Below are 14,098 nucleotides of genomic sequence, written 5' to 3' on the forward strand. Positions count from 1 at the left end.
ATGACTATTTATCAATAATAAACTTATATTATATGATTTAACAATTCATATGATCTTATATCTTGGATCACGTAATCTAATGATTTCTAAATATCTTAAAACATATGGGTAATTACCTTTTTCCCCCATCAATTACCAGCCATTGTCAACATGTCCACATGAACAGACACCTCGACTAAAAGAGAGCATCCAACTATCAACTTTACACACTTTGCCCCATTCCGTCAGTTTAATTCATAAAAAGACATAAATGCCCTCAACTTTTTTAAACATATTAATTTTAATATTTTTTTATTAATTACTGTTGGAGGGCATTTTGGTCTTTAAACCAAAATTAACGCCCAAAAATTGAATATTCCGTCCAAGTTAATGGAATTCTTTGACGGAAGGGGACAAAGTGTGTAAAGTTGGTAGTTGGATGCTCTCTTTTGGTCGAGGTGTCAGTTTATGGGGGCATGTTGACAATTGCTGGTAGTTGATGAGGGGAAAAAGTAATTACCCCTAAAACATATGATTATATTCATATGACATAGTAATTATATGTTATATGACACAATGTTATATTATTATACGATCACATAGTCTTATTATATTACATGAATAATACGATTAAGTATCTGAATTAACATTAGATCACATGAATAACAAATTAACTTCTTTTTTTTTTTTTTTAAATGAACAAATTAAGTATTGATATTATTCACCTTTACAATTCAATATACATATAATCAATTAATTATTGTTACTTAATATATACTGATCATTATATATAAAGATATAAAGATATATGAGTCGAGCCGAGGTTATACGAATTTGTATCGTTTATTAATCGAGCATAGTTTTATGTTCACGAACAACTCATTTAATAATTGATTCGAGCACGAGTCGAGTTTAATCGAGTCGATCTCGAGTAAGCTCACAAGTAGCTCAGCTCATTTACACCCCTACAGCCCCAAGGCTCTTGGGGTGGTTTCAACCACACTCATTTTTGCTCTTTGGGGGTGGCTCGGGTCACCATTTTTTTTAATTTTTTTTTTTAGTTTTATTATTATTATTATTATTTTTTTTAATTATGTATGAGGACACGTGTCAATTTTTGAAGGCATGTGATGTGGACTTTCGTCAATTTTTGGACAGAAGTTGGATAGATGTATTATCTCAATCTTTAGATATAAAAGAAGTATTATCTACGATATGAAACGAACTATATGAAACAAAAAATAGTCATTTTTTTTAAAAAAAGTTATTAAATCATATGAGACAAAAAGATGTTTAACCATTTTTAATAAGAATAATGATTCACTGCCACCTAAAAATACAATTTTTCACTACCTTGCCTATGTGGCAAAGTGGTCCTCCACTACTTCTTGAATTTTTTTTATTTTTTAAAAATAAATTAAGGTAAGAGACCACCTTGCCACGTAAGCAAGAGAGTAAAAAGTTGTATATTTAAGTGATAGTGAATCATTACTCTTGGAAAAAACATTATCAATTGGAAAAATGTTAAATTTACAACACCAACACAACAACCCCTCACGTAAGGGTGGACCACGATGTATGAATCAAATTCCTATCAATTGAGCTTAGTTTTAGGGACATCCGGAGGGCCAGTGAAGTTTCCTTATTTCTAAAAGAATTATCTACTTTTTTCAAAGTCACGATTCGGGTAAAATACTGAATCCGCCAGGTATAAAATCCAGAGGTTCACAACCTTTTCTTCAATCCGCAGAACTGAAGAACCAAAACTCAAGCACACACCTTCTTGTTTTCCAAAAATCAAACCAAATCCATGGACGCTCTTCAACCATACCCTAATCCCCAAATCGAAGCCCTAGACAACCCTCCGCAACAACCCTCTTCTCCCCCTCCTGCTCCACCACCAGAAACCCTAGATCACATCCCAACCACCGATTTTCCGCCCTCTTTTCCCACCTCTGACCCCCCCACTGGCGACAAGCCAGAGATCCTGAAACCCCTGCTCTCCGAGAACGGACTGACCAATACCCACAGCGGCACCACTGACAGGGACGGCTCCGGCGGCGAGGAGGAGACCACCAGCGGTCGCCGCCGCCGCCGCAGCCGATGGGACCCCCAACCGGACTCCAACACAGACAACGCCAACAACACTCAAAACGGTGACGATTCGGGCAGCGGAGCGCGGAAGAGGAAGTCGCGGTGGGCCGATGACGAGCCGAAGCTGCCAACGTCTCTGCCACTTCAGCTCCCCGATTTCATGAAGGAACTCACCGGAGGTATTGAATTCGATCCCGAAATCCAAGCTCTGAATAGTAGGCTTTTAGAGATTAGTCGGATGTTATCGTCCGGTTTACCTCTAGACGATAGAGCGGAAGGGGCTCGGTCCCCTTCACCCGAGCCGATATACGATAATATGGGCATTAGGATTAACACTAGGGAGTATCGCGCGCGAGAGCGATTGAACAAAGAGAGGACTGAGATTATCTCTCAGATTATAAAGCGTAACCCGGCTTTCAAGCCACCGGCAGATTATCGGCCGCCGAAGCTTCAGAAGAAGCTTTACATACCGATGAAAGAGTACCCAGGTTATAATTTCATCGGTTTGATTATTGGGCCGAGAGGAAATACCCAGAAGAGGATGGAGAGGGAGACCGGTGCCAAGATTGTGATTCGGGGGAAAGGGTCGGTGAAGGAGGGTAGGTTGCAACAGAAGAGGGATTTGAAGATGCCAGATCCTTCTGAGAATGAGGATTTGCACGTGCTGGTTGAGGCGGAGACACAGGATGCGCTTGAAGCTGCAGCTGGGATGGTGGAGAAGCTGCTGCAGCCGGTGGATGAGGTGTTGAATGAGCATAAGAGGCAGCAGCTTAGGGAACTGGCGGCCTTGAATGGGACCATAAGGGATGAAGAGTACTGCAGGTTGTGTGGTGAGCCAGGGCATCGCCAGTATGCCTGCCCTTCACGTACTTCCACTTTTAAGAGCGATGTCTTATGTAAGATATGTGGTGATGGTGGGCACCCAACTATTGATTGTCCGGTGAAAGGGACTGCTGGGAAGAAGATGGATGATGAGTATCAGAATTTTTTGGCAGAGTTGGGAGGGACGGTGCCTGAGTCAGCCACTAAGCAAAACAGTACATTGGCACTTGGTTCGGGATCGAGCAATTCAGGAAGCAATCCTCCTTGGGCTAGTAATGCTGGGAATGCTGCTGGTGCATCACAAGCAGGGTTAGGAGCAACTGGACTCAAACCTGCTAAGGAAATTGATGATACAAACTTGTATATTGGATACTTGCCACCTACTCTTGAGGATGATGGTTTGATCAGTTTGTTTTCCCCTTTTGGTGATATTGTGATGGCTAAGGTTATCAAGGACCGGGTTACTGGAATGAGCAAAGGTTATGGTTTTGTCAAGTATGCAGATATTCAAATGGCCAATAATGCTATTGCGAGCATGAATGGTTATCGGCTAGAGGGGCGAACTATTGCTGTAAGAGTTGCTGGTAGGCCTCCTCAGCCTGTTGTGCCTCCTGGCCCACCAGCCTCGGCAATGCCCACATATCCTGTTTCAAGCCAGCCTGTTGGTGCCTATCCATCTCAGCAATTCACTGCAGGTGGTCCTTATGGGAATGCACCCCCAAGTTATGGGGTCACTCCAGTTCCATGGGGACCTCCTGTTCCTCCTCCCTATGCTCCTTATGCACCTGCCCCTCCTGGTTCAACCATGTATCCTCCTGTCCAGGGTCAACCTATGCCACCTTACGGTGTACAGTATCCTCCACCTATGCAGCCAGTTCCCCCTGGTTCTCAGTCTCAGCCGACAACTTCAAGTGAAGCACAACAAAGTTACCCTCCAGGAGTGCAATCGGAAAATAGTACTTCTACTCAATCTCTACCACCCAATATATATGGGAATTCTTTAGCTCCAATGCCACAACCTACATATCCCACAACTTCATATGGCTATTCAACTTATTATAGTGCAGTTCCGCCACCACCTCCTCCTGCATCTGTTCCTGGCTCAACTGGTGACCATTCACAGAGCATTGGGAACATGCCTTGGGCTACAAATCCGCCATTGCCCCCTCCTGTTTCTTCTGCAGAGAAGGCAACATATGGTGCAGATGCTGAGTATGAGAAGTTCATGTCAGAGATGAAATAAGTAGGGTCCCTTTTCAGCAACAATTTTAAAGGTATGCAGACCAAATCCATTTGCTTCAATTTGGTCATATTTAATGTCATTTTGATTGATTTTTGATGTTGGTTAAACTTGATAGCTGCTCTGTCCATCTGATGAAACTTGAACCTGATTTGGTCATTAACAGTTTGATCTTTTAGTTTCGTCACTTGAAATTGGTGGTGTTTAGTTTCTGCTCCCTTATTTTATTTTAATTAACAAGTGGTCTCTGCAGCATCCAGTGATCGTCATATCGGAGCTAGGTATGAAAGGCACATAACTATTTGTTGTGGCAAGGGGAATTTTTTTCACTTGCGAAACCTTGTTAAACATATATACCTTGACAAGAAAAATGAGGATCTTCGTAAGACTTAAAGTCACATTTAATTGGAAAATAAAATTACAGTTGTTGTTTATAGTTGTGTGTGTCTCTAGTTGTAAATTCCCCATCTGATTGACTATTGGTTTTTGGTCAAAGGTAACACAAACCATGTAACGATTGTGCAGCATCTTAAGAGAGTTCCAAGAGTGAAACTATATGCATATTGATCTATAAAATGGTGTAGTTATGCAGCCTATGATACTTGGAAACAGAATATGTTTAGACCATAGCTCTCTCTAGGTCTTTTCTCTATATGATTTTTTTTTTTTCTTTTAAAGGAAGGTGAGGCTACATTCCGGATTATTTTACTTATCAAAAAAATACTTCCAGATTATTTTGATCTCATCTTTATTTCCTGTTTGGTTAATGTGAGTTATCACCATGTCACATTATGCCATCCAAATAGGATGTAAATAAATCTTAACATCCTTGTTTGGTACCTCCCTTCCTTCCCTTCTCCCCAATAACATCTAAATAGTGCTGACAAAACAAAAGAATTGGAGAGCATATTTTTGGTACTACAGTTGGTAATGCCTTTTCTTATCTTTATTTGAACCAATCTGTAAGCATTATCTTGCACTGATGGATGTGATCACATATCTAGAACTACAGTTAGAGTTTCCACATGTTGTTCTGGGTAAGAGACGCTTTCTTTCTAATTTCCTACTTTTAATAGATTTGATTTGTATGACTCGAGTAAACTGCATGCACCTTACCACTGCATAATTTGTTTGTTATATTGTTTTTGCAGTTCTTAACTCTTCTTCATTGCTATGATGTAAAATTTTGACAGGCTGATGTTTCATGGAGATCTTGTGAACCTGATTTCTTACCTCTTGCCATGATTTTGTTGGAAGTTGGGACTCACATCTTTAACCTTGCTGTACTGTTATGACATTTGCAGAGACTTGGAGGAGAAGTTCTGATCGTAGAGTCTTGTATTGGAGAAGCCACTTTAAAGTACATCGTTATTATTATTATTAATCCATGGCTGCTCTTGTAGGAGTTTTTTTTTTTTTTGGTGGCTGCTTCTTGCCTTCTACAGAATGTCTGTTTCCTAATGTTTTCTTTCTATCAGTTATCTGAACTTTTTTCAGTATACGTTACTGACATCTTATGTTACATTTCATTTGACTTTTTGGGTTCCTAACTTTTGTTGATTGCTTCTCCTAACTTGTTTTTAGTTTTGAGTATAATTCCCATTTTTATTTTAAGGGTTTTAAATTATCCCAATGCCTTGGTGTTGAAGCTGTCTCTTGGACGCCTTGTTTCATTCTGTGCAGAAGGTAACTATGCCTTTCTATTTTAAGGCAGGTGGAAGAATATCTTGCTTATGACTTTTCATTATATTCATTGTGTTTCTGTGTACCCAATCCCTTTTGATGTCTTCTTTCAGTTCTTATGTGGCAGGTACAAGAATTCAGACATGTAACGGTTAGCAAAGGCTTTTTTAATGATTTTTTTTGATGTCATTAGACAGAAATGACTTGAGGCAAAGATGAATGTCGGTCAAGTCTGTGAATAGGATGGATGAGGCTTTGATTTCTGTGAGCTGAGTCTGCTGACCATTTTAATTGGAGTATGAGCAAGGAAGTGGGGTTGTAGGATTTCCCCCCACATATTGGCTCCTAAGTTTTTCATGGTTGGGGTTTACTTTGATTAGGAAGAAGTGACATTGGCCAATATTTATCGGTAAAATAACTACCATAATCAAATATGGACAATTCTGTCTAGCATGGTAAAAAGAAAGATAAAATAATTTTCAAGCATCTCTTTTGTGCTCATTATTTGGTGATTTATGGAAGAAAATGTGGGATCATGTTATATGTATCTCCCACTTTGTGATTAGCAGTCAGCTGCCAGTGTCATGCAGCTGTTTGTGAGTGCATGCTGCACGGAAACAGGAACAACTGTAGGTACTTTAGGGATTTACATGTTTGTGGATTTAGTTTGGGTTTGACATGAAAATAGCAAGGTACTCTTCTTACTAGGATATAGCTATTGCCAGTGGATTTTTAGGATGTGTGATTTAAAATTACTAATTTTTCTTTTTTAATAGATGGCATGATGATAGCGAAGTACTTAGTAACTCAAGAGTCGGTAGCCTATATGTGATTGCGTCAGAAGGAACATTTTATTAACTAAACTCTTCTGAGTGGTTCTATCATGTTTAGTCGTCTGTAATCCTTCTGTGTTTAAATTTTTGGGTCTTCATATTACACACGCATACCCTTTTAAATAATAAATGCAAGTGCTTTGATTGCTTTTGTTGTCACATATATGCATTTACTGGCAATGCCTTGCATATTTGAAACACTGCATGGTGCATTTGGCCATTTGTATAGAAGACTAAGTTTGTAATAGAAGTAGTTTGTGTGTGGTCAGCTTTCCTAACATATTTTCTCCTATATAATGAGCTTTGCATGTTCGGATAATTCTGATATTTTTCCTCTTATTGAATAAACTCAAAATTTTGTGCAACACCCCGGTCCCATATTAAGAAGATGAGTAGCGCACATAAAGAGTGAGTGATTTATAAGAAGTAATTTTTGGTTAACTGATAGTTATTTTTCATACTTCTAAAGTTCCTTTTTTATTTGGTTTTGGGTTTGCTCATAATTAGACAACTCCTGGCAGGAGAGAACTAAAAGAGAATAATAATTAGTTGTAAAATGTCTATGAATTTCACGTACTGTATTGTTGGCTTCTTGCAATGCCTATCACTTTACCAAAAGAGAATTATTCTATGTTGTTGGCATGCTCTGAAAGGCTTATTTATTTGCATGTAAGGGAATTCTCAAATATTAAGAACAAATAAAATAGACCTGTTTCCTTTTTGTTCTAAAAATTGGATAATGAAAACAGTTAGGTATTATGCTTTTTTTTTTCCCATTTAAATATCACTTGTCTGAACAACCTGGAATTTATCTGTATATTTTACTTGTTATATCTGGACTGCGCCCTTTTTTAACGCCAAATTTCTACTTGAACAGCTTTCTGAGCAGTGCATGATGTTTTTTGGTTCTTTGTTGACATACTTTTTAATTTGAGCATGATTTGTTATTGCCTTTTGTTTCAATAGATCCCCTTTTGCTTTTTGCCTTGTCTGTCATGTATCTTCATGATAACCAAAACCAATTATTGCAGTTTCTCCTTTTACTATTGATTAGCGTTTTCTTTTCTTTTTCACTCCCCCATCCCTGGGTGGGGGAGTGGGGAGAAGGGATATTGTTAATGAGGGTATCCCTGTGAAACAATTCCCCCAGCCACATTCAGATGCCCCAATCTGTGGGGCTGTTCTCGTGTTCAGCCATGAACTTGGGACCTCAGCTCCATGAGGCGTTAGCTCAACTTTTCTATCCTATGATGGTTACTTCTGAGTAGCTGACTTGAGTGGGGACCAAAAATGTCTATTCTAGTTCTATCATCAGCTTTATGGCTTTGCATCTAAGAGGAAGTCCAGAGAATGTTTGCTTGCTACCTTGAAATTGTTGTTTTTCCTAAATGATGATGATGAAAAAAAAAAAATGTCAATTCATCAATAATTTGTTTAAATTTGGTGGAGGACCTGCATTTTCTGATTCCTTGTGTGAGAAATTATAGTAAGTTCTTTATAACTCCACTTTTCCTTCAGATCTATAGGTTCGGCATTGAGCTAGGTTCTAGTTTAGACCCTTGGGACCTCAAATTTTTCTTTATGAAGAATTTCTGAAACAACAATGGGAATTTTGATTGTTCTTGTGTATGTGTCGATACAATCATGCATGTCTGAGAATCTGTTAGCTTGCACTACTTGTTGCTTGATTCTTGCAATGTGTGGGTAGTGTGGTATTTATTTATCTGGCCTTAGTTTACAAGTTCACTAAACATTTCACTGCCATTAAAGAGTTTTTGACTTGCACATGGTTATTTTTGCACCATCTGGACGTGCTTGAACCCATTATTGCCCAAAGGGCTGCTGGTCTATTTTGGGCTGGCATGCAACCTTCGCCCCTAGTTGTAGACTCATTTTTTGAGATTGTACAGAGTCAAGTAGTGTCCTCCAGGTTTTTGTAACTATTACCACTGTGCTTACTTTGATTGTGACTAAATTGGTCAGGGTTTACTTTTGTGAGATGATATAAAGTTCTGAAAGGTGTTTTTGCTGTTGCAAGCTCTGCAGACCCTTATCAGTGAAGATTTTCTTCAGCTCTCAAGCTAGTGTTTTCTGCTTTTTTTTTTTTTTTTTTTTTTTTTAAATAATAATAATCACGGGAGGAAAGGTTGTGGTGGTGGGGTTGGTTGGGAGTTTCAACCAGAATTCATGTCCTTTAGTTTAGGGGTGCCAATGAGTAGTTCGAATTGTGAATTTACTAATGTATGCAGCTATTGTACAGCTGCAATGGTAATATTGTACTCTTTCCCTAATTTTGGGCACGATTTGTCTTATTATGCTGATGGCAACGGTATTATAACGGTATTTGGCTCCCCAGTAATTTTGTGCTTGGATTGCTTGCAATTCGGGCAGTAAAATTCTCTATCCACTATAACCCACTATAACGGGGTAATGATCAACTATACTAGACCAAACACCTAGTTGGGTATTGTGTTCTTATGCGGAATGAAAATCATAACCTCGGGTATATTGTTGGTTGAATTCCGTTTATTATATTGCTGATTTGTTTTGGTTCAATATTTATGCACGTTGTGGATGTGTTGTCACATAAAATAGTATCTTATATGCGGACTCTGGCTACTTGGTTGTCTTCAATGGTCTGTTTTCTTCATGTGAGGTGTCTCTATACACGTGGTTATTTGAAATCAAGTTTATGAAGTTCTTATAAATTTTTACGCCTTATATGAATGTTGATGGATTTAGGAGTAAGTGAGATGAAGGTGGCATTGTGGGATAGTTGAGTCTTGAGTTGGTAATATACGAGTTTCTGAGAAACTTTGATGGCGTCATCTAATGAGAAACATAATCATTGTCTGCCCAACACCTATCCCATAATTTAGGATTTAGATATGGGACAATGAGCTGGGCAGTTTCATGTGAGAGATTGTTTGGGCATTATGTGTACGGATAGGTTCTTGGTCAGTTCAAGTCTTACATGCTCAAGCTGTTTGGGCACCTATTCGAATGTAGGACTTGGGTGGCTCCACATGCTATAGGGAAGTCTTTTGAACGGAATTTCGGTTCCATAATTTATGTGTAGTTCAAACTAAAAGTGGAGGGGAGAATAAAACGATGAAGATCGTTTACAATTATTTGTTCAAATTTTCTTAAATTTGGATAAGGAATTGTGAAAGATCACTTATAGAACTTGACTAAATAAAAAATTGGGTTGATCTATGACTTATTCGGTTTGGTGGGTTCTATAATTGGTTTTTTACAATTACCTGTTCGAATTTTCTTAAATTTAGGCAATTATTGTGTAGACGATTTTGATTCAGAAGAAAATTATGTTGTTCGGAGAATGATTCATACTTCAATTTAGAGGTCATTACAAACTTTTACCAGTTTGAAACGAGGACACTGATTATTTCTATTATGTGGATGGTTGAAAGAAAACTCATCTTACAAAATAATAATTTGGTTGCCATATATGAAGCCAAGTCGGAATAAAGCTTTAATTTCCTTGAATTCATACCCAAAATAATTTTCTTGGCTTTGGAATACTTTTCCTTAATCCTTGTAAACAAGTAATCAATCATATTATTATTTTCTTTTGGCAAACCATCACTTTCGCTGTCTCCTTTTCTTTCTTTCTTTTGTTTATAGGCAAAGTGTAATCATTCATACACTTGTATTTGATTCTAAATGCATGATATGCATGATATGATATGTAAATATGACTACTCTATTCCTTACATTTATTTATCACATTTATAATTTATTTTTATTAACGGAAATAGAAATATGTTAGAAATATTAGCACATGAGAGACCACAAAACTCTAATTGGGGCTTGAGACAACCCACAAAGTATTTCTTAATAATTTTCAATGCAAAATAATATTACTGCGACCCTATTTATATTTTATACTACCCAACTACAAAACCAATACGTAACACAACACAAAAGTAATCCTACTAAATAAATTGACAACGACATAACATAAAAGCACATAGCATAATTATACTACAATTAGCTTAAATACCAATTAGACTCCTACAGTTAAATTAAAGATTAAAGAAGAGGATTGTTGGTACAGTTTTCGGTACGGTGACGTGTTGCCTTGTGATTCGTTGCCTTCCTTAATCCTCGCTCTCCTTGTAATCTGCAAAATAATAAACGGCTCGTCGGACTATGGGGTGCCGACCGGACCCCCACTCCGATGCCTAAGTCAGTTCAAACTAATTTTTTGGAAAATATTTGTAATCTCAAAAGCTCAGAGAATGTACCCCTCTTTAATACCTGGCGTAGTAGTCTTATTTATAGGCTCACAGTTTACAGTTATAAAACTGCTAGAGTGCTTGGAACATAATCTAATTAGGAGTCTGAGTCCTAGATCACATAGTCTTGAATCTTATCTTTCTAATTAGGAGTCTGAGTCCTAGATCACATAGTCTTGAGTCTTATCTTCATAGAATTCAAATTGGGTAGTAGAGTCCAAACTGGATATGACACTCTCTTTAGCTAATGTCATTCTATTAGGTACCTTATCCCATATTTGATGGGATAGAAGTCTATCTTGATATATTTTGAATATCCTTCTTTTTGGAGATAATGACTGGTCTTGTACTTAGGTCTGATCTGGCCGGGCCAACCCGATGGGCTCGGCCCCCGATACTACCTTAGGCCTACATGTCTTTGGTGTTAATTATTTCTCCAACAAGGATAAATATATAGAATTCCACTACTACACATGTCCTCTTGAAGATGGACTTCTCTTATACGATGACATGTTTTAAGTGGCTATCTTAGATTCTAAGTATCAGTAATTGACAAAGAAAGATTGATATGATGTTGCTTAATGTATGATGTATTATTATGCCACATTTTTTTTTATTTTTTATTTTTCAATAATGGAAGTACTCATGTTCACAGTATCTCATAAAATGCTCCTAAGTCCAACATCTATTATGGGTTGAACCTCAAAGCTCTATTCTTGAAAACAGAAATGCCATTAGGCCATAAACAAACACTTGTTTCGCAATGATTTGAGGGAATTTAGACATTTTCAAACATAAGGTTTTAGATTATTTCTCTTTTCCTTTATTAATAAACTCATCTCTTTAAAGAGAGGAACATAACCTACGTTCAACAGCACGGAAAACAATTTTAATGAAACTCTTGAAGTTATCTTGGTTGTAACTTATCTTAGAGTAATCTTAATTTAATTAAATAAGGATAATTATAGTTATCATTCTAAGTCAAGAGTCTTTTAGTTATTTGTAGCACTATGGTGCATAAGTTATTTAGTAGTAGGTTTCTATTGTTCTATATAGGAGTTATCTCCATGAGATATGTCATTTGCACAACTCTTACACAACAATTGCACAAACAATGCTAATGTGTCAAGCAATTTTTTTTTTTTTAAATGAAAATGCTGGACACATCAGCATTGTTATGTAAAATTGTTGTGCAACTAATATATCTCTATTTCCATGAGAAATGATCCATACATTCATTTCTCACAACAGTCCCACAACAAGCTGACGTGGCTGGTAATATTTTATGAGAAATGATTCTTATACTCATTTCTCACAACAACCCCACAACAAGCTGACGTGGCTGGTAATATTTTATTATTTTTTTACAAAAAGAAATGAAAACAAAACAAAAAAATAATAAAATATTACCAGCCACGTCAGCTTGTTGTGGGGCTGTTGTGAGAAATGAGTATAGGGATCATTTCTCATATTTTATTATTTTTTTTACAAAAAGAAAAGAAAAGAAAACAAAAAAATAATAAAATATTACCAGCCACATCAGCTTGTTGTGGGGCTGTTGTGAGAAATGAGTGTACGAATCATTTTTCCTATCTCCATATAGGGATTTGATTCTTGTACAACACCAATATAACAACTGTACAACAACCCTTCACATGAGGGTGGGCTCCAGTATGTGGGACCCACCCTCATGTGAGGAATTGTTGTACAGTTGTTGTATTATTGTTGTAAATCTAACATTTTCCCTTCATATATATGTTAGAGTAATGTTTCTTGCACAACTTTTACACAACTCTAACAATTTTTTTTTTTAAGATTAATTATTGAATATTTATGGCCGACATGTTGGAAAACAAATCCAATTAGTTAGAGTTGTGCAAGAATCATTACTCTATATGTTATTGCTCATAGACGTTTAGTTCCAATGGATGTTTATCTCCAGTTAGTCGAGTCATGATAGGAGTTGTTTTCCGAGCTGTGAAATTGAACTCTACATAAGTTATGTTCCTCTATTTAAAGAGATGAATTTATTAATAAATGAAAAAAAATTAATCTCAAATTTTGTGTTTGAAAAAATCTAGGTTCCTTAACCTATCAAATTATCTTGTTGCGTGTTTGCAAAATCATTCATGTAACAGGTTATGTGAAATTACTTGTTACATGAATGATTTTGTAAACACGCAACGAGATAATTTGATTAGTTCTAAAAAAACTTAAACCTTTTAAATAGTGGTTTGAACTTTTAGTTTTTAGCTCCACCAAAACAAAATTGTAGGCTTAATTACGAATTCAAGGTGTCAATTTTCAAACAAGTACAATTATGATGTTTACTTATAAAAATAAAGTACAATTTTGACGTGAGAGTAAACAAAAAATTTGGTACTCCAGTTTTATTTATAGGGAAATGCTAAAAGTATTACTAATTTATTAGTGTACAACCCCATACACATTGGAGTGAGATCCACGTAATGTTTAAAATTAAGTAAGTATTAATGGTCTTTTTAAAATGTTTTGGTTTACTCTCTTTCTTTTTCTTTTTTCTTTCTTTCTTCTTCTTTTTTGTTTTTTTTGTTTTTTAAATGCTATTTAATAGACTGTTATACACCTGCCATATAACTTGATGATGTGGTAGTAAAACTCCGCCTATAGTAATCTACTAAATTGCATTGCTCTTAAAAGAAAAAAAGCAAGATTTAATTTGTAATTACATAATTTACATTTTCAAAATCATTTTGTCATTAAATGCGCAATAAGTGTGTTAGTAGTTTAATCTCTGTTTGTTTTAACATAAAACGTTTTTGGCGAAAATTATTTTTCAATGTTTGACTCATGCATAAAATCTGCAACCGCGGCTACAACTCCAATGACAACAAGTGAGAGAGAGCGTGCGGAAATCAGACCAGATATTGTCGGTTGAAAAAGAGAAGATCAAACTTATTTCATGGTTTACGAAATTAAAAAAAAAAAAGAAAAAAAGAAGAAGAAGAAGAAGACTATTTTACGTCATTTAAATAAGATTTTCTTGATGAATTGAAAAAGTTTTTGGTCTATCCAAACATCAGAAAAAAGTAAAAAAGTTTTTAGAAAATTTGTCGAGGCAAAAGGAACGGAGTCAGTTTTAGATTGCATGTATAAATAATAAAATTTGGGAATCCTACGTAAGTATCATTATAAGCCTAGTGGTAAAA

At 36.4% G+C, this 14,098-nt stretch overlaps 1 protein-coding gene across 1 annotated transcript; it reads left to right on the forward strand.

Moving 5' to 3' along the window:
• Positions 1 to 1,618: 1,618 nt before the first annotated feature.
• LOC133870234 (splicing factor-like protein 1) lies at positions 1,619 to 5,702 on the forward strand. The gene is made up of 2 exons (XM_062307320.1): positions 1,619 to 4,169; positions 5,329 to 5,702. The coding sequence occupies exon 1, from the start codon at positions 1,790 to 1,792 to the stop codon at positions 4,136 to 4,138; it is 2,349 nt and encodes a 782-aa protein (XP_062163304.1). The 5' UTR covers positions 1,619 to 1,789; the 3' UTR covers positions 4,139 to 4,169; positions 5,329 to 5,702.
• The last annotated feature ends 8,396 nt before the right edge of the window (positions 5,703 to 14,098 follow it).

The sequence above is a fragment of the Alnus glutinosa genome, chromosome 6, assembly GCF_958979055.1.
Source record: "Alnus glutinosa chromosome 6, dhAlnGlut1.1, whole genome shotgun sequence".
Taxonomy (NCBI): Eukaryota; Viridiplantae; Streptophyta; class Magnoliopsida; order Fagales; family Betulaceae; genus Alnus; species Alnus glutinosa.

Bases quoted from the DNA above. Each gene is read 5' to 3' on its own strand.
- LOC133870234 (XM_062307320.1), top strand. From the start codon at position 1,790: ATGGACGCTCTTCAACCATACCCTAATCCCCAAATCGAAGCCCTAGAC.